Source organism: Phyllobates terribilis, unplaced genomic scaffold (genome assembly GCF_046119375.1).
Source record: "Phyllobates terribilis strain yellow unplaced genomic scaffold, ASM4611937v1 Scaffold_69__1_contigs__length_7402412, whole genome shotgun sequence".
NCBI classification, from domain to species: domain Eukaryota; kingdom Metazoa; phylum Chordata; class Amphibia; order Anura; family Dendrobatidae; genus Phyllobates; species Phyllobates terribilis.
In genome coordinates, this window is record NW_027362829.1 from 1,692,115 (window position 1) to 1,716,785 (window position 24,671).

The 24,671-nt window shown below is 43.8% G+C and overlaps 1 protein-coding gene across 4 annotated transcripts in view; it reads left to right on the top strand.

Moving 5' to 3' along the window:
• The window catches only part of LOC141194352 (uncharacterized), a 51,700-nt gene extending 29,076 nt beyond the window's left edge, over positions 1-22,624 (top strand). The window contains exons 1-9 of one of the 4 annotated variants that reach the window (XM_073662255.1): positions 8,054-8,142; positions 15,421-15,811; positions 15,908-15,978; positions 16,346-16,495; positions 16,625-16,726; positions 16,810-16,933; positions 17,017-17,114; positions 17,319-17,409; positions 19,373-22,624. In XM_073662255.1, coding sequence (XP_073518356.1) covers positions 16,418-16,495; positions 16,625-16,726; positions 16,810-16,933; positions 17,017-17,114; positions 17,319-17,409; positions 19,373-20,985 — 2,106 coding nt within the window. In that variant the 5' untranslated portion in view covers positions 8,054-8,142; positions 15,421-15,811; positions 15,908-15,978; positions 16,346-16,417 and the 3' untranslated portion in view covers positions 20,986-22,624. The other 3 variants (XM_073662256.1, XM_073662257.1, XM_073662258.1) reach the window with 3 other exon arrangements.
• Positions 22,625-24,671: the final 2,047 nt, after the last annotated feature.

Genomic DNA, 24,671 nt, shown 5'->3' on the forward strand with positions numbered 1-24,671 from the left:
GTTGTGCAGAAGTCAGGTGGATACACAGCAGATAGTCCTACTGAATAGACTGTTAGAATTTGTATTATGGCAAGAAAAAATCAGCTAAGTAAAGAAAAACGAGTGGCCATCATTACTTTAAGAAATGAAGGTCAGTCAGTCCGAAAAATTGGGAAAACTTTGAAAGTGTCCCCAAGTGCAGTTGCAAAAACCATGAAGCGCTACAAAAAAACTGGCTCACATGTTGACCGCCCCAGGAAAGGAAGACCAAGAGTCACCTCTGCTTCTGAGGATAAGTTTATCCGATTGACCAGCCTCAGAAGTCGCAGGTTAACAGCAGCTCAGATTAGAGACCAGGTCAATGCCACACAGAGTTCTAGCAGCAGACACATCTCTACAACAACTGTTAAGAGGAGACTTTGTGCAGCAGGCCTTCATGGTAAAATAGCTGCTAGGAAACCACTGCTAAAGACAGGCAACAAGCAGAAGAGACTTGTTTGGGCTAAAGAACACAAGGAATGGACATTAGACCAGTGGAAATCTGTGCTTTGGTCTGATGAGTCCAAATTTGAGATCTTTGGTTCCAACCACCGTGTCTTTGTGCGACGCAGAAAAGGTGAACGGATGGACTCTACATGCCTGGTTCCCACCGTGAAGCATGGAGGAGGTGTGATGGTGTGGGGGTGCTTTGCTGGTGACACTGTTGGGGATTTATTCAAAATTGAAGGCATACTGAACCAGCATTGCTACCACAGCATTTTGCAACGGCATGCTATTCCATCCGGTTTGCGTTTAGTTGGACCATCATTTATTTTTCAACTGGACAATGACCCCAAACACACCTCCAGGCTGTGTAAGGGCTATTTGACCAAGAGGGAGAGTGATGGGGTACTACGCCAGATGACCTGGCCTCCACAGTCACCAGACCTGAACCCAAGCGAGATCGTTTGGGGTGAGCTGGACCGCAGAGTGAAGGTAAAAGGGCCAATAAGTGCTAAGCATCTCTGGGAACTCCTTCAAGATTGTTGGAAGACCATTTCTGGTGACTACCTCTGGAAGCTCATCAAGAGAATGCCAAGAGTGTGCAAAGCAGTCATCAAAGCAAAAAGGTGGCTACTTAGAAGAACCTAGAATATAAGACATATTTTCAGTTGTTTCACACTTTTTTGTTAAGTATATAATTCCACATGTGTTAATTCATAGTTTTGATGCCTTCAGTGTAAATGTACAATTTTCATAGTCATGAAAATACAGAAAAATCTTTAAATGAGAAGGTGTGTCCAAACTTTTAGTCTGTACTGTAGGTATATAATGAATTATAGATTATGAAATGATGAGTTATGAATATATTAGAATAATTTAAGGGGGGCCGTGTTGCAGGGAAAATGATGCACAATGATACACTGAGGGGATTATATCTAATGAGAAACATAATGATGTGTAATAAATCACTTTGAAAATATGAAAAATAAAGAATAAATAAAGCTGCCTAGCCTCTTACTGGTGGAAAGTGAATACAATGATGAGTGTGGTGAAAGTGAAGATGCTAATTAAAGTTATATGAATGGACCGGCACCAGGGCCGGTGCCAGGAAAGAGTAGGATAGGATAAGAATGAAAAAATGATAATGCCCTTTAAAGTTATCTCCATGTAGTGGCATTACCATAGGGGCAAAAAAGTGACTAGTGCTGAAAATACAGCAAATAACACATATGTGAAAATCAATAGGCATTTTAATAAAGTGACAAGTGCACAGGGATACTAAGATAAAGTGACAAGTGCACAGGGATACTAAGATAAAGTGACAAGTGCACAGGCATACTAAGATAAAGTGACATGTGCTGGAGAACAGCATATCAATATAAAATAATCAATATAGGGCAAGTGAGCACATAATTGCGGGTATATATGTATCTAATGGACATCATGATTAAAAATATATAAAAATTCATAGCAAGAGATCTAAGATAAACTAATGTTTACATGTCTAAGTCAGTAATATGTAAAAATTAATCATGCCCCCAAAAGGGGCAAGAAGGCCTGATATATTAGGCCTAAGATATTAGCAAGACATAATAAAATCATGATGATTCGAGGACAGAAGGTAGCTACCCGTCTAAAAGCTACCTATAAAATGCCCGTCTAAGTGAATTAATTAAGACAATAAGGAAACAATGAGATCAAATTATACATAAAGCGGGGCCCAACTTCTGGTTTCAACTGTATCTGTGTGAATAAAGTTCTATGTACAGTTGAAACCAGAAGTTTCTATACACTATATAAAAAGACACATATGCATGTTTTTCTCAATATCTGATATGAAATCAGAATAAACCTTTCCCGTTTTAAGTCAATTAGGATTACCATAATTTATAATATTTGTCAAATGCCAGAATAATGAGGAAGCGAGAATGTTTTATGGCATTTTTATTACTTACTGCAAAGTTAATTAGAGACACATCTGTGGCTGTATTTTAATGCACACCTGAAAGACACTGCTTCTTTGTGTAGCATCATGGGAAAGTCTAAAGAAATAAGCCAAGATATCAGGAAGAGAATTGTGGACTTGCACAAGTCTGGCTCATCCTTGGGTACAATTTCAAGATACCTCAAGGTGCCTCGTTCATCTGTACAAACAATTATACGCAAGTACAAACAAGATGGGAATGTCCAGCCATCATACCGCTCAGGAAGGAGACTGGTTCTGTGTCCCAGAGATGAACTTGCTTTGGTCCGACATGTGCATATCAACCCAAGGACAAAAGCAAAAGACCTTGTGAAGATGATGACGGAAGCTGGTAAGATTGTGTCAATATCCACAGTGAAATGAGTACTGTATCAACATGGGCTGAAAGGCCACTCTGCCAGGAAGAAGCCATTACTGCAAAAGAAACATAAAAGAGCCAGATTAATGTTAGCAAATCTGCACAGTAGCAAAGACCTTAAAGATGTCAAGTACTTTTTACTATGGCCCAAATATCCCCCAATGTATTTACCCTGTTCAGATAAGGGTTTTTGTAAATACCTTTCGTTGTCCTTTTGGCCGCTCTGGTGACCCCCGGCTGCAGCCGGCTCTGACATCCACTGATGTCACGTCAAATTCTGGCTGCAGCCGGGCGTGACTCAGTGCTGCGCTCCACAGTGAGTGATGGGCTGTGGGTGGGGTTACCCCGAGCGTCACACCCAGCATCCACCGCGCACTTTCCCTCTCCTCATTGGGAAAGCGTGCAGTGGATGCTGGGTGCGACTCGCAGGGTAACCCTGCCCACAGCCCGTTATCCAATGCGGGGACCTTGTCACTGATGTCTCACCTCACTTGACGTGACATCAGCAGAAGGAAGAGCCGGCTGCAGTTGGGGGTCACGTGATGCTTGAGAGTGGCCAGCGATAGCGCCGCTCACAGGTCAGAACGACAACGAAAAGTATTTACAAAAACCCTTATCTTAACAGGGTAAATACATTTGGGCCATAGTAAAAAGTACTGGACAACTCATTTAATTTTTGGAGACATGTCCTGTGGTCTGATGAAACTAAAATAGAACTTTTTGGGCTTAATGACCATCGTTACGTTTGGAGGAAAAGGGGAGAAGCTTGGAAGCATAAGAACACCATCCCAACTGTAAAACGGGGGTGGCAGCATCATGTTGTAGATTTTTTTTGCTGCAGGAGGGACTGGTGCACTTCACAAAATAGATGGTATCATGAGAAAAGAAGATTATGTGGCAATACTGAAGCAACATCTCAAGACATCAGCCAGGAAGTTAAAGCTTGGGCGGAAATGGGTCTTCCAAATGGACAATGACCCGAAGCATACTGCCAAAATGGTAAGAGAGTGGCTTAAGAATAACAAAGTCAATGTTTTGGAGTGGCCATCACAAAGCCCTGATCTCAATCCTATTTAAAATTTATGGGCAAAGCTGAAAAGGCAGGTGCGAGCAAGGCGACCTACAAACCAGGATCAGTTACATCAGTTTTGTTAGGAGGAATGGGCCCAAATTCCGACCAACTATTGTGAGAAGCTTGTGGAAAGATATTCCAAACGCTTGACATAAATCATTCAGTTTAAGGGCAATGGTACCAAATACTAATGAAATGTACTGTATGGAATCTTTTGACTTTGCAGTAAATAATAAAAATTCCTTAAAACATTCTCTCTCATTATTCTGGCATTTGGCAAATATTATAAATGATGGTAATCCTAATTGACCTAAAACGGGAAAGGTTTATTCTGATTTCATGTCAGATATTGAGAAAAACATGCAGATGTGTCTTTTTATATAGTGTATGTAAACTTCTGGTTTCAACTGTACTTGAACTTTATGTCCATATCTATATATACTGTATATAGTTGAATATTTATATATATATATCTATGTGAGGACCCAGCATTTCTTCTTAATTCTGCCAAATGCAATTAGTCAGTCGGCACAGGGACATGAGCTATTGTTGGTGACTCTAGTTGTAGATGTAAATAATTGTTGGAATCTTGAATGGCTGCTGTGTACAGATTATAGCGCCCCCTGCAGCTTATTGTCCTGCTGTCATCGTGGAACAAAGGCACATGCTAACTGACAGATTGATCATTGTTAGTTTTGCTGTCTACCTATTGTATTAGTGAGTTCAAGGTTGTTCTGCAAATATTGAAGGACAAACTATGAACACTGGAGCAATGAGAGACGACCTTCTCCCAATCCAGTGGGAAAATACCTGAATATGAGGTGTGACCTAGAAAAGTAGCATCTGCCTCTTTTCCCACACACTCTACAGCAAGCCACCGACCAGCTGGAGGAACACAGATCTGCTCCACTGATCATCACTGACCCCTCAAAGACGCTGGAGAATCCAGGTTGAGACAATCAGGTCACCTGGCTATGTACCTCACTGCACTCACTCAGCTTCCTAAGCTTGCCGCTACCTCCTCCCTGGTTGCCGGCCAGAAGTTGGGATAGTCAGCCCTGGATGCTCCAAAGTCACAGCTGCTCAGAGCCAGCGGAAAGGTGAGATTATGTCATCTGCACAATCTTATGTACTTGCTGGGGCTGTATTGTATGTGACCGGCTGGTGTTGGTGCAATAAGTTATTGGCGCACTGTGTTACCCTCACCCTGTCTGGTCTGAGTAGTGTCCACGGGAAAGGAGAGCGGGCGTTCAGTGGGGTGAGCCGTGGTCCATATGGTTTTCTAAAGATGAGACCACCCACTGACCCTCATGTCTCCACACTATCTATTTATTATATTTCAAAATGTTTATGAATTTCTCTATAAAATGATCTATGACAATGATTATATAATGTACATTGTGGACCATTCAGCCTCAGATGCAGAGTGTGAACATTGCCAAAAATCTATATTGTACATTTAACTGAAATAAATGATAGAATTAATCAGAAATGTTAACCATTTAAACGGTTTTCGAAAAGTTCCGGATAAATATGAACAAAATGTAAATGTTCATTGATAAGACGTGAATTCAGCGGGTCGGTCCTGAGGGAATTTACATCCCAGGTAGGAATTCAGGGGATCTGGGAAGGGATTTCGCACCATATGAACAACACTGGATGGATGGGCCCAGATAACCCGGCACCCAGGCTGGAAAAGATCCATACGCTGGTTTTCTTCGATTCCTATATGAAAGAAATAAAAACAAATATTTTCTAACGCTTTTCTATTTTTTTTTTTATAATTATTTGATATTAACCCCTTTACCACTTTGGGCTTCTCCATTTCGTTTTTTGCTCCCTTTCTCTCCAGAGCCATAAATGTTTTATTGTTCCGTCAATGGCCATGTGAGGGTTTGTTTTTTGCAAGACGAGTTGTACTTTTGAACAACACCATTGGTTTTACCATATTGTGTACTGGAAAACAGGAAAATAATTCAAAGTGTGGTGAAATTGCAAAAAAAGTGCAATTTCACAATTGTGACTCACCGGCGCCTGCGCACAAGTTTCCTGCTCCACCTGGCTACACAGATGGCAGGAAGAAGAGCGCCGTCCATACAGGGCAAATTGCGCAGGCGCGGGATCCGGCCGGGAACTGCACGTCACAGGCCCCTGTGACGAGCAGGGGAGGAGGGGGGATAAGGAAAGGAAGCTAATAGGCGTGAAGCTTGCCAAAACTAATTTAATAAAAAGCTATTACACAGCAAATAGACCTCTAATATGGGACATACAGGTGAGTATAGATTCATACTTCTATCACCTGGATCCCAATATTAGAGGTCAGATAGGTCCCAGGGGTGACAAATTCCCTGTAACATGTTAACAGCCATGGATGGATCGCAACTGCACCTGTGGCTGTTAGGGGCACGTGACAGCTGTACTGATCAGCTGTCATGTCCCTGGAAAGGTGCGGTGTCATCGCCGGAGTCCATACGCCTCGTACACATGCGCGGCTCTGCTCCGTAACCTAATACACGTGTGGCTCCGCTCCGTAAACCTTGTACACGCGCGGCTCTGCTCCGTACATTTCGTACACGCGCTGCTCCGCCCCGTACACCTCATACACGCGGCTCCGCTCCGTACACCTCGTACACACGCGGCTGGGCTCCGTACATCTCGTACACGCGCAGCTCCGTTCCGTACGCCTCGTACACACGCGGCTCCGCACGCCTCGTACACGTGCGGCTGCGCTCCGTACGCCTCGTGCACGCGCGGCTGCGCTCCGTACGCCTCGTGCACGCGCGGCTGCGCTCCGTACGCCTCGTGCACGCGCGGCTCCGCTCCGTACGCCTCGTGCACGCGCGGCTCCGCTCCGTACGCCTCGTGCACGCGCGGCTCCGCTCCGTACGCCTCGTGCACGCGCGGCTCCGCTCCGTACGCCTCGTACACGCGCTGCTCCGCACGCCTCGGACACACGCGGCTGCGCTCCGTACGCCTCGTGCACGCGCGGCTGCGCTCCGTACGCCTCGTGCACGCGCGGCTCCGCTCCGTACGCCCCGTACACGCGCGGCTCCGCTCCGTACGCCCCGTACACGCGCGGCTCCGCTCCGTACGCCTCGTACACGCGCGGCTCCGCTCCGTACGCCTCGTACACGCGCGGCTCCGCTCCGTACGCCACGTACACGAGTGGCTCCGCTCCGTACGCCTCGTACACGCGCGGCTCCGCTCCGTACGCCTCGTACACGCGCGGCTCCGCTCCGTACGCAACGTACACGCGCGGCTCCGCTCCGTACGCCTCGTACACGCGCGGCTCCGCTCCGTACGCCTCGTACACGCGCGGCTCCGCTCCGTACGCCACGTACACGCGCGGCTCCGCTCCGTACGCCTCGTACACGCGCGGCTCCGCTCCGTACGCCTCGTACACGCGCGGCTCCGCTCCGTACGCCTCGTACACGCGCGGCTCTGCTCCGTACACCTCGTACACACGCGGCTCTGCTCCGTACGCCTCGTACACACGCGGCTCCGCTCCGTACGCCTCGTACACGCGGCTCCGCTCCGTACGCCTCGTACACGCGGCTCCGCTCCGTACGCCTCGTACACGCGGCTCCGCTCCGTACGCCTCGTACACGCGCGGCTCTGCTCCGTACACCTCGTACACGCGCGGCTCCGCTCCGTACACCTCGTACACGCGCGGCTCCGCTCCGTACGCCTCGTACACGCGCGGCTCCGCTCCGTACGCCTCGTACACGCGCGGCTCCGCTCCGTACGCCTCGTACACGCGCGGCTCCGCTCCGTACGCCTCGTACACACGCGGCTCCGCTCCGTACGCCTCGTACACGCGGCTCTGCTCCGTACACCTCGTACACATGCGGCTCTGCTCCGTACACCTCGTACACACGCGGCTCTGCTCCGTACACCTCGTACACGCGCGGCTCTGCTCCGTACACCTCGTACACGCGCGGCTCCGCTCCGTACACCTCGTACACACGCGGCTCCGCTCCGTACACCTCGTACACACTCGGCTCTGCTCCGTACACCTCGTACACACGCGGCTCTGCTCCGTACACCTCGTACACACGCGGCTCTGCTACATCCACACTGTAAACCCCTCCTGACCCCACACATAAACTTCAGCTCATCCAGCACCATGACAACCAGCACAGCAGAGTCCTGCATCCACTGAGGCCCCTGATCATGTGACCCCTGACTCCTCCCCTCCTGTGACCTCATCACAGCTCCTGTGCGCACAGAGCAGCCATATATGTGGTGGCGGCTCTGCAGGTGGAGGTATGTGGAGATTCCCCATTACTGGGCGCAGGGGGCATTAACCCCTTCAGCACCGAGACTCTTTTGGGGTCTTGTGTTGCCCCTTTATAAGAATCATAAGGTTTTTGTTCTGTTTCCTGTAATAGATACATACGACCCAACTATGGAGACAGGAAGGGAGGAAACGTATTGTTCTCATAGTACAGGACCCCTTTACTGCCCCCCACAGTGTAATGCTCCCATTATGCCCTTATGCGGGATGTATGATGCCCCACAGTGTAATGCCCCCCATTATACCCCTTATGCAGGATGTATGATGCCCCCCCACAGTGTAATGCCCCCATTATGCCCCTTATGCAGGATGTATGATGCCCCCCCACAGTGTAATGCCCCCATTATGCCCCTTATGCAGGATGTATGATGCCCCCACACAGTGTAATGCCCCCATTATGCCCCTTATGCAGGATGTATGATGCCCCCACGCAGTGTAATGTCCCCATTATGCCCCTTATACAGGATGTATGATGCCCCCACACAGTGTAATGCCCCTTATGCAGTATGTATGATGCCCCCCACACAGTGTAATGCCCCCATTATGCCCCTTATGCAGGATGTATGATGCCCCCACGCAGTGTAATGTCCCCATTATGCCCCTTATACAGGATGTATGATGCCCCCACACAGTTTAATGCCCCCATTATGCCCCTTATGCAGGATGTATGATGCCCCCACACAGTGTAATGACCCCATTATGCCCCTTGTGCAGGATGTATGATGCCCCCACACAGTGTAATGACCCCATTATGCCCCTTGTGCAGGATGTATGATGCCCCCACACAGTGTAATGCCCCCATTATGCCCCTTATGCAGGATGTATGATGCCCCCCACAGTGTAATGCCCCCATTATGCCCCTTATGCAGGATGTATGATGCCTCCACACAGTGTAATGCCCCTTATGCAGTATGTATGATGCCCCCCACACAGTGTAATGCCCCCATTATGCCCCTTATGCAGGATGTATGATGCCCCCACACAGTGTAATGACCCCATTATGCCCCTTGTGCAGGATGTATGATGCCCCCACACAGTGTAATGACCCCATTATGCCCCTTGTGCAGGATGTATGATGCCCCCACACAGTGTAATGCCCCCATTATGCCCCTTATGCAGGATGTATGATGCCCCCCACAGTGTAATGCCCCCATTATGCCCCTTATGCAGGATGTATGATGCCTCCACACAGTGTAATGCCCCCATTATGCCCCTTATACAGGATGTATGATGCCCCCACACAGTTTAATGCCCCCATTATGCCCCTTATGCAGGATGTATGATGCCCCCCACACAGTGTACTGCCCCCATTATGCCCCTTATGCAGGATGTATGATGCCCCCACACAGTGTAATGCCCCCATTATGCCCCTTATGCAGGATGTATGATGCCCCCACACAGTGTAATGCCCCCATTATGCCCCTTATGCAGGATGTATGATGCCCCCACAGTGTAATGCCCCCATTATGCCCCGTATGCAGGATGTATGATGCCCCCACACAGTGTAATGCCCCCATTATGCCCCTTATGCAGTATGTATGATGCCCCCACACAGTGTAATGCCCCCATTATGCCCCTTATGCAGTATGTATGATGCCCCCACACAGTGTAATGCCCCCATTATGCCCCTTATGCAGGATGTATGATGCCCCCACACAGTGTAATGCCCCCATTATGCCCCTTATGCAGGATGTATGATGCCCCCTCACAGTGTAAAGCCCCCATTATGCCACTTGTGCAGTATGTATGATGCCCCACACATTGTAATGCATTATGCCCCTTATGTAGTATGTATGATGCCCCCTCACAGTGTAATGCCCCCATTATGCCCCTTATACAGGATGTATGATGCCCCCACACAGTATAATGCCCCCATTATGCCCCCTGTGCAGTATGTATGATGCCCCACACATTGTAATGCATTATGCCCCTTATGTAGTATGTATGATGCCCCCACACAGTGTAATGCCCCCATTATGCCCCTTATGTAGTATGTATGATGCCCCACACAGTGTAATGCCCCCATTATGCCCCTTATGCAGTACGTATGATGCCCCCCACACAGTGTAATGCCCCCATTATGCCCCTTGTGCAGTATGTATGATGCCCCCCACACAGTGTAATGCCCCCATTATGCCCCTTATGCAGTATGTATGATGCCCCACACATTGTAATGCCCCTATTATGCCCCTTATGTAGTATGTGTAATGCCCCCACACAGTGTAATGTTCTCCCAGTACCGCCTGAGGTCCTGCAGTTGGAATAATCCCTCTGGAGTTGGTTTTCCCTTTGGCTGCTCCCCTACATGTAGACCCTCGAGCATGTATACATGCATGTAGGGGAGCAGGCCTCACTAGATATCGAGGCTTTGTACAGTAATATACCACATGATGATGGTATCAGAGGAGTAAGACGTTTATTGAAATCGAGATCAATAGAGTGTAGCAGACATAATGACTTCATGGAGGATCTTCTAAAATTAACTTTTACTCATAACTTATTTATTTTTGACAGGAAGTACTTCCACCAGCTCAGTGGTACTGCGATGGGGAGCCCTTGTGCCCCCTCGTATGCTAACCTATTCCTTGGCTGGTGGGAGGAATCCACAATATTCAGGGATGATCATAAGTGATGGCATTCATATATTGGGGTATTGTACAAATATATAGACTACATTTTAATCATCTGGTCAGGGACGAGTGAACAATCTTTTGAATTTGTCAGAGAACTGAACATCAATAGAGTCGGCCTGAGATTTACATCGGAGTTTAATTATAACCAGTTGACTTTCCTGGATGTACTAATCTAGATAGAACGGGATGGGACCCTAGGAACACTCATCTACCATAAACCTACAAGCACTAATAAACTATTGAAGTGGAATAGCCACCACCCCATCCCCATAAAAAGAGGAATACCCAAGGGTCAATTTTTATGGTTGAGAAGGTACTGCCATAATGTCACAGATTTTAATATACTGGCAATAGAATATACTGGCAATAGACCTGAACACCAGATTAAGGGATTATAGGGTACTCATGGTACATTTTGGATTCCACATCATCGTTTGCAGAAAAATGGGAGAAACAGACTCCTCCATACCTAACCAAGAGACCAAGAAAAAGATGGGGTAGCACGAGTAAGAAAAACTTATGACAATCAGAGTGACCTGGGATATACTTGTGGCCGACCCAGCTCGGAGGGTGCTGTGTGATCTACTCCCACAATAACTTTCAGAAAGGGTTGGTCAATTAGGGACCGTTTAGTGCATAGTTTCTACCAAAAAACTGCACCCAAGGGGACTTGGCTAGATAGAAGAATCTGTGGTTTCTTTAGATGTGGAGAATGTTGTACATGTAATTGGATGAGACCATGTAAATCTTTCTCGAGTTCCTCCACGAGTAAAAACTTTTTTCAGAGGGGTTATTCCAACTGTAAAACCTCAGGACTTGTATATATGGCCACATGCACCTGCCCCCTAGATTATGTAGGTAACATGTAAGCAAATAAGAAGAAAGGGTAGCACTCACCGGTCCGTAAAACGTACTTCTTTATTGTATGACATCGGTACACTATTCCTGGACCAATTGTCTTCCCCGTACAAAGTTGCCGGTTCTTGTTTTATTTTTTGTGTTTGGACAGATTATGTAGGCAAGACCAAGAGGGAGTCTAGGAGGAGGGTGGGGGGCATTTGAATGACATATGCCATGGTCAGGACACCCGATTAGCGAGACACATGAATAGTGTACATCGAGGTGAAACCAGAGACATCTCCTTTTGTATCATTGATGTGGTTAAACCCAATGTGATAGGAGGTGATCACAATAGATATATCCTCAAAAAGGAAAGTGAGTGGATTTCCAGACTGGATTGACTAGACCCTAAGGGACTGAATGAGCCAATTTCCTATGCTTGTTTTGTGTGAATACAGCCCCATTCCGGATTACATTTTGGATTTTATACTCTATTCATTGCTACTCAGTTCCCAGTGATTGGAGTTCACATATTATTGTACGTCATCGAGATATCTGAGCTTCTATATCAGAATTATTTCTTATCAGTTATATCCTACATATACTATTTAGTAACTAGCAAATGTGATGATCCTTGTGTATCTCTAATTATGCAATGGGGGTCTAATGTGATCATTTAGGAATATACTGTGGGCCATCATCCCATATTTTATGTAGTGATAAAGTAGATCTACGTGCCTTTTGCATGATGGGAGGATGTGAAATACTTGTTTTTAGTCTCCCATGACGCTGATCTCAGAGATAGGACTTTTCTATGTTGGTGGTATGCAATCCAAAACCATTATGCGATCCAGCGTGGAACGCATGCTTCCGGACATGCGCATTCGCAGATAGGAGACCGTGATGCACTCCAGCATGGAACGCACATGTCCGGTCACATTTGAGCTTTCTTCCGGCCTGTTGTTTTGTGCTGAATTGTGGGGAATACTTGAGAATTTATTTTTGTTCCATCTGTCTTTAGTTGATCCCACTGATACATCAGATAAGTCCTCAGAGAATTATAATTAGAGGAACCCATGGACACATTAGGATTTGTGAAGCTGGCCTCCGCTCTCCTCTATTTCCTTTGAATTTATTGTGCGACCTGTATTTCAGAACAGTAGCTCTTGGTTTTTCATTTCCATGTGTAAATTGAATTTGACTCGTCTTTGATATCTCTTTCAAACTTAGTTTTTTCGATGTCTCAGATCCATCCTCCAGACTTTGTAAATTCTTTTACATATTTTGTTTGAGTTTTGTATCCAAAAAGGCGGAAAACTTTCACCTAGTTTTTTTTTCAAGAAACAAATATCAAACGCATTGTGACTTGGTTATCCTTCATAAATTTATCTTTATTAAGTTTTGAAAAGGAAATACAAATACAAACGCCGGGTACTAGTTGTGTAACAAGTAGTAGGTCAAACATGACCACATAACCATAACAATAACCAGTATTTCCAAAACATTTGAAAACAAAATGAAAGAAGTTAACACAATCCAAAGTAGAGTCGCTGGTAGAACATTGGTTCAATGTGTTTTAGGATATACCAGCGTGGTGACTCTGACTTAAACATTAAGTCATTACATATTCATGTTGGTTAACAAATAAGGGTTATAAAAGAAAAAACGAGTAGTTAAAACCAAAAACACAAATATACAGAAAGACAAAGGGAAGTGGGGGAAGGGATGTATGGGTAAAAGGGTTAGGGTAACGTCAGAGAGGCTCCTGAAGTATAGACTTTACCTTGACCTCATAGGGGAAAGTTATCAGCGGAAGATTTAAACTCCAGTAGGACCATGTTTTATAAAATTTATCATGGGAGTTATTGATCGTGTAGGTGAGCTCCTCCCTTAACATAATCTCATTTATTTTGGAGAACCATAGTGAGATTGTCGGGATAGTGTTACTTTTCCATAGCGAGGGAATACATGCTCTAGCAGACGTGATCAAGAGTCTCAGTATCGAGTTTTTATATGTTTTTAAAGGGATGTTGCTGTGATGGAGAAGGACGAAAGCTGGGTCATGTCTTGCTCCATCCACCAACGTCACGTTACAACACAGACTGTCCAGGAGTTTGCGGAACCTCATCAGGAGAATTCCCAGGCATTGTAGGAAGGACATACAGGCACGTGGAGGCCACACACAATACTGAGCCTCATTTTGACTTGTTTTAAGGACATTACATCAAAGTTGGATCAGCCTGTAGTGTGTTTTTCCACTTTTAATTTTGGGGGTGACTCCAAATCCAGGTCTCCATTGGTTAATAAATTTGATTTCCATTGATGATTTTTGTGTGATTTTGTTGTCAGCACATTCAACTTTGTACAGAATAAAGTATTCAATGAGAATATTTCATTCATTCAGATCTAGGATGTGTTATTTGAGTGTTCCCTTTATTTTTTTGAGCAGTGCATTTAATAGAATGTATAGTGAGTAAACTATAATATGTGGGATGCACGTCAGAGTCGCTAAAAAAAATGTATTAGAAGACATTTATCTGATGCAATCAATCCCACAACATTAAACGTCTGTGGTTTCAAGACGCTTCACCATGACATATGATTCAAGCCGTGTTAGTTTCCTTGATACCATGGTGATCAAGGATACACAGGGCCACCTAACTGACCACTATTCCAAGCCCACCGATCTCAATGGCCTATTACACTTTTCTAGCAATCATCCAAGGTCGATGAAGAAATCTATACCTACATCACGATTTCAGAGGGTCAAACGGATTGTGTCCAGTGAAACTATCCGCAATCAGAGGTTACAAGAAATGTCGACCAAATTCACTGAACGAGGCTATCCACCTAGCTTCTTGCATCCCCAGGCGTCGAATTCCAGAACTGATCGTCCAAACAGGACAGAAGGACAGAATCCCCTTTGTTCACACGTTACAGCCCTTCGCCTACATCTTACATAAAACCATTAGGAAACACAGGAACATCTTACAAACCGGTTATTCCACGATCCCTGCGTTCTAACAACCCTTCCTACCGTGTTTTAAGAGAGCAACCAATATTAGAGACTCTCTGGTATGTGCCGATTTGGGCGCAGCGTACCTAGGTCCTAAACAATGTTTTTTGCAGAATCCCAAAATGGGCACATTCCCATGTCTCCAATGTCGTCAATGCAACAATGTCCTCAGGGGTAGCATTGTTCATCACCCACAAACTGGCAAAATATACAACATCAAAGGGTACTTTACATGTGACAGTTCATATGTGGTATATCTTATTAAATGTGCATTCGGCCGAATCTATGTGGGGGAGACGGCACATCCCATAATGGATAGGATTTCAAAGCACAAGTCCACAATTTGGTGCAAAAACCTAATGTTACCCATTCCCCAACAGTTTATCACGGCAGGACATAGTATTTCTCAATTCAAATACCAGTTATTGGAACAAGTTTTGACACCACGTCGGGGAAGCGACCGAGTGAGCCTTCTCAAACGTAGATAAGCCTACTGGATTCATGAATTACAGTTCTTAGAGTCGAAAGGCCTTAATAGGGACTATGAACTACTGGCTTTTTATATAAGGTTTTTTTATGATTGGAGTTTGGTTCTCATTGAACAATTGGTATAGAGAAACTTGTCACCCAGGGATCTTATGTGACCCTATGTTGAAATGTATTTGACATTTGGAAATGTGGTCTTCAATTTGAATAGGTCAATAATATACATGTTTTGATCTCCATATCCTACTCATATATTGTATCCTTTATTGCAGATTATTCCTCTCTGGCACACTCTTGTCCCCTCTCCTGGATCCTTCTCCACTCCAACAAAGGCTCTGCCTCATGCCCATTGGGTCTTATGCTCTATACTGGTGGAACCCACATTCTCTCTCCCTGGCACTCAAACTTCCGGCTCACTGGAACGCATTTACACCGGCCTGCGGAACGCACAGCTTCCTGGGAGCAACGCGTCACTTCCGGTGACGTCACACGTGCACTTCCGAAGTGCACACTACACAGCACTGCGGGATTGGTGGCAATTGGTCAGCTGATACCATCCTGCCCCTGACAACGCTCACAGCACCAGGAACTAGCGGTGGACACCGCGTTCCTCTAAGCCACTACGTGCAGTACCACCTTATAACCAGGAACTAGGGGTCACAGGTATGCTACGTCCAGCTCTATTCGGTCTATCTCTGCCTCCACAGTCCCTCTCAGCTGATAACTCTTGAGTCTGCCACTCTCTGCTCTTTTCTGCAGACCCAAGTAACCAGTGTCACCATATCTCCACACTTTTGAATTCCTACCTTTGAATACCATCCAGGAGGCTAGTAGGTGTCGCCTCTCTTCAATTTGTATATATACTTGCTCTATACTATGATGTTGTATCCGCATTAATGGGGTTTGACGAAATATTATACACTGTTTAAGAGGGGTTTGGGAGAAATTGTTAATATTTTCTCAATATTTCCCTGACAGTGCGTCTATGAGAAACGTATTCAGCTGCAGACTCCAAGGAAGAAACTGCTTGTTGTATGTGTCCTAAAATATAAAGGTTTTATTACTAGATATAAAGAAGAAAACTAAATACTGTAAAATAATAAATCTCCTTATATGTTTCCTCTCATTATCTCCAATAGTTGTATTATTACACAGGATTTTTATAATGTTCCATCAGCTTATCTTTTTCTCCTTCAGGTCTCTACAATATCGGATCCTCTCAGTGAAGATCTTCTATATAAGAAAATTTTTCTGATTTACCCATCAAAGATGGATATGGACAGAGACAAGATGGCGGAGAGGATATTACACCTCACCCTAGAGATCCTCTTCCGGCTTACTGGAGAGGTGAGAGATTCTGATGACGTCACATTACATCATTCTTATCTATGGAAATAACAGATGGACAGAACTGGAGAGGTGAGAACTCTGGAAATGTCTGGAGTGAGATTTATTACTGTGTCTCTCCATAACCAGAGATTAATCACGGGGCCTCCACCTCACCCCCTGATACATGAGGACATCAATGACCAGATCCTAGAACTCGCCTACAAGATGATTGAGCTGCTGACTGGAGAGGTGACACTGCTGGGAATGATGGGACATTATACAGTAACACTATGAAGGGATCGGGGAGATGACGGTATCATTGTGTGTGTCAGGTTCCTATAAGGTGTCAGGATGTCGCCGTCTATTTTTCCATGGAGGAGTGGGAGTATTTAGAAGGACGCAAAGATCTATACAAGAACGTCATGATGGAGGTTCCCCAGCCCCTCACATCACCAGGTAATAGACAGGACTAAATACACACGGCCTATAATTATCTGTATGTAAAGAATGAATTCAGTCCCTGTATGTGTTTCCTCCAGATCTATCCAGTAAGAGGACAACACCAGAGAGATGTCCCCATCCTCTTCTTCCACAGGACTGTAAACAAGAAGATCCCAATGTTCCTCAGGATCATCAGGTAGATGGAGAGAAGGAGTCATGAGATCTCCCCTATGATGTGTAGACGGCTGTAAAGGTTTTGTATTTTTGGATTCAGTCTTGTTTTATCCACCATTATTATGTTTTATATTTGTGTAATGAGAACGGTGGAGATGGCAGGATTAGAGCCAATCATAGATGTGACTTCTCCATCTGTCTGTGACTTTTACAATATTTGTTTCAGGGTGAAGATCTGACCCATAGTAATACTACAGAGACATATGTGAGGGATGATGAGCGGTGTAAAGAGGAGATTTCTACATATGACTACCCAGGTGAGTAGTAATCACTGAATACTGAGAAGTCACAGATTCTTCTCAGTCACCGGCTGTGGCTGCTTTATCGTTTGTGTAGTCCGGCTGTATCACAATCGTGTGATCACCATTTTGCCGCTAGACCACAACATTCTCCTCCGTCCGAAAATGTTCAGATTACTTTGGGAAATTGTGAAAGCCCTTTTCTATAGAACTTACAACCTGGAGGATCCACCTACCCCCTGGGATTAGATGATGCTGACCGTTACCTGCCCAGGTCTGTAAACTACAAAGCCAAATGACAGCGTACGCAGAATGTGCAGATGATCAGGCCCCATTTTTCAAATCTGACAGATGTCACTTTATGTGGTGATAACTTTGAAATTTTTCACAAAGGATAATAAGAAACAAATGGACCTTACAAATTATTTTCCAACTTCTTTTGAATTTGACAATACCCTATATACAGCTGTACACTACTGTCTGGGCACATGGCAGGTTAAGAAGGGAAGGAGCGACATTTAGCTATTAGGAATGCAGATTTTGCTGGAATAGTTTGCAGACACAATGTATTGGGGGCGCTGTTCATGGTCACCTGGCAGCTCAAAAGATGGCTACCACGAACAGGCTTGTCTTATCTACCCCGTTTACATATTTCACAAATTACTTTCCTCATCACCCTTTAACCTCTCTACATGGATCTGGACTTACACAGAGACCCCTAGGCTTGGGCCACGGTGTTACCTGCTGTTCTGTGGAGTGACATGGGAAGAAGAATAGTCAGATAGCCGGGTCAGAACAGGAGGGCAGAGAAAATACAAAATCAGAAGACACAAGAGTAGTCAGTAAACGGGCCGAGGTCACAACAGAAACAAATACACAAGCCGGGAGCTGAGCACAGAGGACTGAACCAGAGGAGAACAAGGCTGTATCTGGCAGCTTCCGGCAATATGCTTCCAGCTTTAGTAGGGTGCGGTGCTTTCCAAATGGCTGAAGTAGGGAGCAGATTATTCCAGCTGGACAGCACACACACCCATACTGCAAAACTGGATGGTACTACTGGTCCCTGCAACCCTAATCTTAGTGGCTGCGCAGAGCCTGCGCCTCGCAGAGCTTCTGGTTCTGACGTCTCTTCCATCACCAGCGCCGCCTGCAGAATGAATAAGGCGGCTTCTGGTGTCAAAAGTAGACCTCACACAAGTCGAAGCAGGAGGAGAAGTAGACGTCCCAGAGGAGTTGGGACACACCTTTTGCAGAAGCAGTAGAAATCCCCATAAAGTGACTCCATTTTGGAAATTATAACCCTCAGTGAATTAATTTATAGGAGAAGTGACTATTTTGACTCTACAGTCACTCTCCAGAAATTAGCACGCAGTGGATGTTGGAGAGTGAAAATTGCAAATATGCTATTTTATTACCCAACACATAGTGCCCAGATTGTGCTCCAGGAGACACACACCGTAAATTAAGTGGGTTCTTCTCATTATAGTAATACCAAATACATGGATGCTGAATGTGACTTAGGCACATAAACTACTGCAAAGCTCAGAAGTGAGGGGGAGATCTGACTTTGGGAGAGTGGATATTGCTGGATTGGTTTATGGAAGCCATGTTGCTTTTCAAGAGCCTTTGAGCCACTAGTAATATGGAAACCTCTGTTTTTCCATTGACAGATGATGGATCTGAGTGGGGACTTGTTTTTTGTCAAATAAGTAGAAGTTTTTATTGGTATTATTTTCGCCTACATAACATTGTTTGGTGGCTTTTTATTCCATATTTTGGAGGCAGAATGAAAAAACAGTGGAACTCGCTCTACTGATCCATCCTATGAAGTTTCCTATTAGACAGTCATTGTCCTGGTGAATAAGTGAATTTTTTTTTTATATAACTTGCCTTTTTTATGGAGAGTTTAAGTAGAAATGTTCAAAAATATAAAATTCAAGGATTTTTTATTAAAAATAATAATTGGTTTTATTCTTGGCAGATGTCTGTACCAGGAGATCAGAGGGACAGCTGACATTTTCAGTTTTCAAATCAGATAATTTTCAGATCCAACAGGATATAATTGAAATGAATGACATTTCTCCAGATTTACCATCATCCCTTCACAGCAAAGATCTGTCATCTGATCCTTTGATACAGGTCCTGTCTTCTGATTCATTACCGACTACTAAGGAAAATCAAAGTCACAAAACAAGCATTAAAAAACAAACTGCTTCTAAAGCAAAGAAGCCATTTTCACGTTCAGAATATAGAAATAGTTTTCCTCTCAAAAAGTCTTTTCTTAAACCTCAAAAAATTCACACAGCGAAGAATAGATTTTCTTGTTCCAAGTGTGGGAGATGTTTTAATCAGAAATCAGATCTTGTTAGGCACCAGAGAACTCACACAGGGGAGAAGCCTTTTTCCTGTTCAGAATGTGGTAAATGTTTTACAGAGAAATCAAATCTTATCGCACATCAGAGAATTCACACAGGGGAGAAGCCATTTTCCTGTTCAGAATGTGGTAAATGTTTTACAGAGAAATCAAATCTTATCGCACATCAGAGAACTCACACAGGGGAGAAGCCATTTTCCTGTTCAGAATGTGGAAAATGTTTTAACCAGAAATCAAATCTTAATATACATCAGGGAACTCACACAGGGGAGATGCCTTTTCCATGTTCAGAATGTGGAAAATGTTTTAACCAGAAATCTAGTTTTCTTAAGCACCAGAGAAACCACACAGAGGAGAAGCCTTTTTCATGTTCAGATTGTGGGAAATGTTTTGTACAGAAATCATATCTTAGTATACATCAGAGAACTCACACAGGGGAGAAGCCATTTTCCTGTTCAGAATGTGGGAAATATTTTACAGAGAAATCAACTCTTATCAACCATCAGAGAACTCACACAGGAGAGAAGCCATTTTCCTGTTCAGAATGTGAGAAATGTTTTTCAGAGAAATCAAATCTTATTGTACATCAGAGAACTCACACAGGGGAGAAGCCATTTTCATGTTCAGAATGTGGAAAATCTTTTGCAAAGAAATCAAATCTTACCAAACATCAGAGAACTCACACAGGGGAAAAGCCTTTTTCATGTTCAGATTGTGGAAAATGTTTTGGACACAAATCATATCTTAATAAACATCAGAGAACTCACAAAGGGGAGAAGCCATTTTCCTGTACAGAATGTGGGAAATATTTTACAGAGAAATCAACTCTTATCAACCATCAGAGAACTCGCACAGGAGAAAAGCCATTTTCCTGTTCAGAATGTGGGAAATGTTTTACAGAGAAATCAACTCTTACCAAACATCACAAAACTCACACAGGGGAGAAGCCTTTTTCATGTTCAGAATGTGGGAAATGTTTTACAGAGAAATCAAGTCTTATCAAACATCAGAGAACTCACACAGGAGAGAAGCCTTTTTCTTGTTCAGAATGTGGGAAATGTTTTAACCAGAAATCAGATATTGATAAGCACCAGAGAACTCATACAGGGGAGAAGCCTTTTTCATGTTCAAAATGTGGGAAATGTTTTAACCAGAAAGCGCATCTTGATAGCCACCAGAGAACCCACACAGGGGAGAATGCCGCAACTACACCCAACTAGTCTCTGTAGAAACTAGAAAAAAAACCTAGCTGCACAACTAAAAATGCCACCACACACCTAACTAACTAATAAGCCGTTGAGGAGTTTCTCATACCTCCTGAGGAACCAGAGAGGAGGCTGCAAAACACTCTCAACAAGGGGAAAGGAAAGTATGAAGTAAAATATGAAAACTCTGAATGAGAAACAAAAACACATTCATATAGGGCAAAGAAGGCAAGCTAAGGAGAACCAAAAATAAAAGGAACAAGTATAATCTCCCAGAAACTCATCACTGTTAGAATTAAAAGGTACTGGGAGGGAAAGCAAACTGACCGGGAGGATAGTTTCACCTTTGTGGTGAAACTTACAAAATTTATCCTCACCAACTGTGTACGTAAAACCCATCCATTTATAATGACCGCGGACAAGATAAAGATTCCCAACTCACATCAGGACCACAAGATCCCAGGGACTTTCAGCTGCATCACAACTAATGTAATGTACTTAATTATATGTAGCAAATGTCCAACTGGGGGTCTGTATGTAGGGGAGACCAGGCAAAAACTTAAAACAAGGATGAATTCTCATCACCACCCAAAAAAAGAAAAAAAGAATAGATCTACTTGTGTCCACACATATTTACCGCCACAACTGCTTATCCCTTTCCGAAACTGATAGTTCTGCTTCACGTCACTTGTCTTATCTATTGCATTATTCCTGTGCCCTGTTGTGTATAAATATGTGACTCTTCAGATTTTGTGTTATACTATGCCTGATGAAAGACCTGAGTAGTCTAGAAAGCTTACTGACTAATGGCTAACTGAAAAGATGGTATCCTCCACTGAGGACTTTCAAATTTTAAAGTTTTTCTCCAAACAGCAATTTTAAGATCTCTCCACAGGTGTTCAATGGGATTTAGATCCGGATTCATTGCTAGTCAGAACTGTCCAGCACTTTGTTTCCATCCATTTTCTGGGTGCTTCTTGAAGTATGTTTGGGGTCATTGTCATGCTGGAAGACCCATGACCTAGCACGCAAACCCAACTTTCTGACACTAGGCACTACATTGTGCCCCAAAATCCTTTGCTAATCTTCAGATTTCATGATTCCTTGCACACAGTCAAGGTACCTGACCTGAGGCAGCAAAACAACCCCAAAACCTCTTTGAAGCTCCACCATATTTGACTGTATGTGTTTGTAAATTTATTGATTATGTTGCACATTGGACAGAGGAACATCCGGATCTCAAAAGATGGACTTATAACCTTGAAATTATTGATATTTTTCAACAATTTTGGTTCTCAAGTCCTCAGACAGTTCTCTTCTCCTTTTTCTGTTTTCTCCATGCTTAGTGTGCCACACATATGCACACAATGCAAAGATTGAATCAACTTCTCCCTTTTTTATCTGGTTTTAGTTGTGATTTTCTTATTGCCCACACCTGTTACTTGCCACAATTGCGTTTGAACAAGCTTCACATGCTTGAAACAGAGTTGTTTACCCACAATTTTGGCAAGGTGTCAATAATTTTGTCCGACCTATTTTATGTGGTTTTGTGTGAAATTATGTTCAATTTGCCTTTTTTTTCTCTGTTTTCTTGTGCTGTTTCAATAACCGCAAAGGAAATAAACGTGTATAATAAAACATGTAATTGCAATAATTTTCTGGGAGAATTACTTCATTTTCTGGCACAATTTCAAGGGATCCAACACTTTTGACCATGACTTGTTTTTGTTGCCTTTTTAATTTGTTGCAGCATATCATCCTCTTCATGTTTAGCTATATTAGGAGGCTTGTAGCAAAGTCCAGTTAGCAGCTTTCCATTATTGCCATTTCCATGTACATTACCCATACTGACTTTACATCAGGGATGTAAAGCTCAAAACATGTAGAGGGCCAAAATGAAAAACTTGGACAAAGTTGTGGACCAACCAGTATACAGTATAATGGGCCCCACATAGTCCTCCATACAGAATAATGGGCCCCACAAAGTCCTCCATTCAGTATGATTGGCCCCACAAAGCTTTCCATACAGTAAAATGGATCCCACAAAGTCCTCCATGCAGAATAATGGCCCCACATAGGTGTGGTGGTTCTGGTGTCGTGGGTCAAATATAATCACCAAGAGTTGGGCATGTGTGCTGTACATTGTCGAAACTGCCCCCCATGTCGTCATTGAGCTTGAGGTCTTAAGTTGGTTTTAACGAAAATACCCACCCGTCTACCTATTTTTCTTTCCTATCCATTTGAATGTAGTGTAACCATCTATGTTTGACACCAAGTCATGGCTTTCATCCAACCAGGTTTCTGTAATCTGCGGCTGACCTAAGAGTCTAATTCATTCATTTTGTTTTCAAGACTTCTTTCATTTGCCTGCAGACATTTAATACTATTAGCACATTTATTACTGCTACTCGCCTCCTTACTTTCCTTGAATGTCTCACTCTGTCTATTCTACCCCCTTATTTGCACGGCTACCCTCCCTCCCCCAGATCCTAGTTTGAAAGCTCCTCCATCCATCTGACCATTTTTTTTCCCCAGCACATCTGCTTTCTCCCCATTGAGGTGCAGCCTGTAGCCGACAGAGAAGTCAGCCCAGTTCTCCATGAACCTAAACCCTTTCTTCCTGACAATTATCTCCTTAAGTTCCCGCTGACTTTCTAGTGACGTAGTGGTATCAGCAGTATTTCTGAAAACACCAAAATGCCCTTCAGTAGGGTTATCAATAAGGGAACAACAAAAACATTAAACTTTAGGAGGGCGAAGTTTGATCAGCTGATAGAAAACCTTCAACTTATTGACTGGGACAAAGTTCTTAATCAAGGAAATACGAATAGTAAATGGGAAACCTTCAAAAGAATTCTGAATAGTCAGTGCGAGAGGTATATACCATATGGGAATAAAAGGGCCAGAAATAAGAGGAAACCAATATGGTTGAACAAGAACGTAAAAGGGGCGTTAAATAGCAAAAAAGAGGCATTCAAGAGATTAAAACAGGAAAACAGTAAGGAGGCACTAATGTGTTACAAGGAAAAAACGAGAACCTGTAAAAAACAAATAAAAATAGCGAAGGAGGAAACAGAGAAACGTATTGCTAGGGAAAGTAGATCAAATCCCAAACTGTTCTTTACGTATACAAATAGTAAAAGGATTAAATCGGATAATATTGGAGCGATAAAAAGTGAGGAAGGCAAAATCATAGAGAAAGATGAGGATAAAGCTAATCTATTAAATAATTTTTTTTCGACAACTTTCACAAAGGAAATAGAACTAACAGGAGAAATGAGAAGTGACCAGCTTAATCCTCCACTAAGTATGACAAATCTAACCCAAGCTGGGGTACAGAAACGCCTCAGTAACATTAAAATAAACAAATCACCAGGACCTGATGGCATACACCCACGGGTACTAAGGGAACTAAGTAATGTGATAGACCATTATATCTTATATTTAAGGACTCTGAGACTGGGTCTGTACCACTTGATTGGCGACAGGCGAATGTAGTGCCAATATTCAAAAAGGGAGCGAAAAGTGACGCCGGAAACTATCGGCCGGTGAGTCTGACGTCCGTTGTGGGCAAAATTTTTGAAAGCTTCATTAAAGAGGCAATTACGGAGCATCTTGATGCTAATAATCTTTTAATCCCGAACCAACATGGATTCATGAGGAATCGCTCCTGCCAAACAAACCTGATTGACTTCTACGAG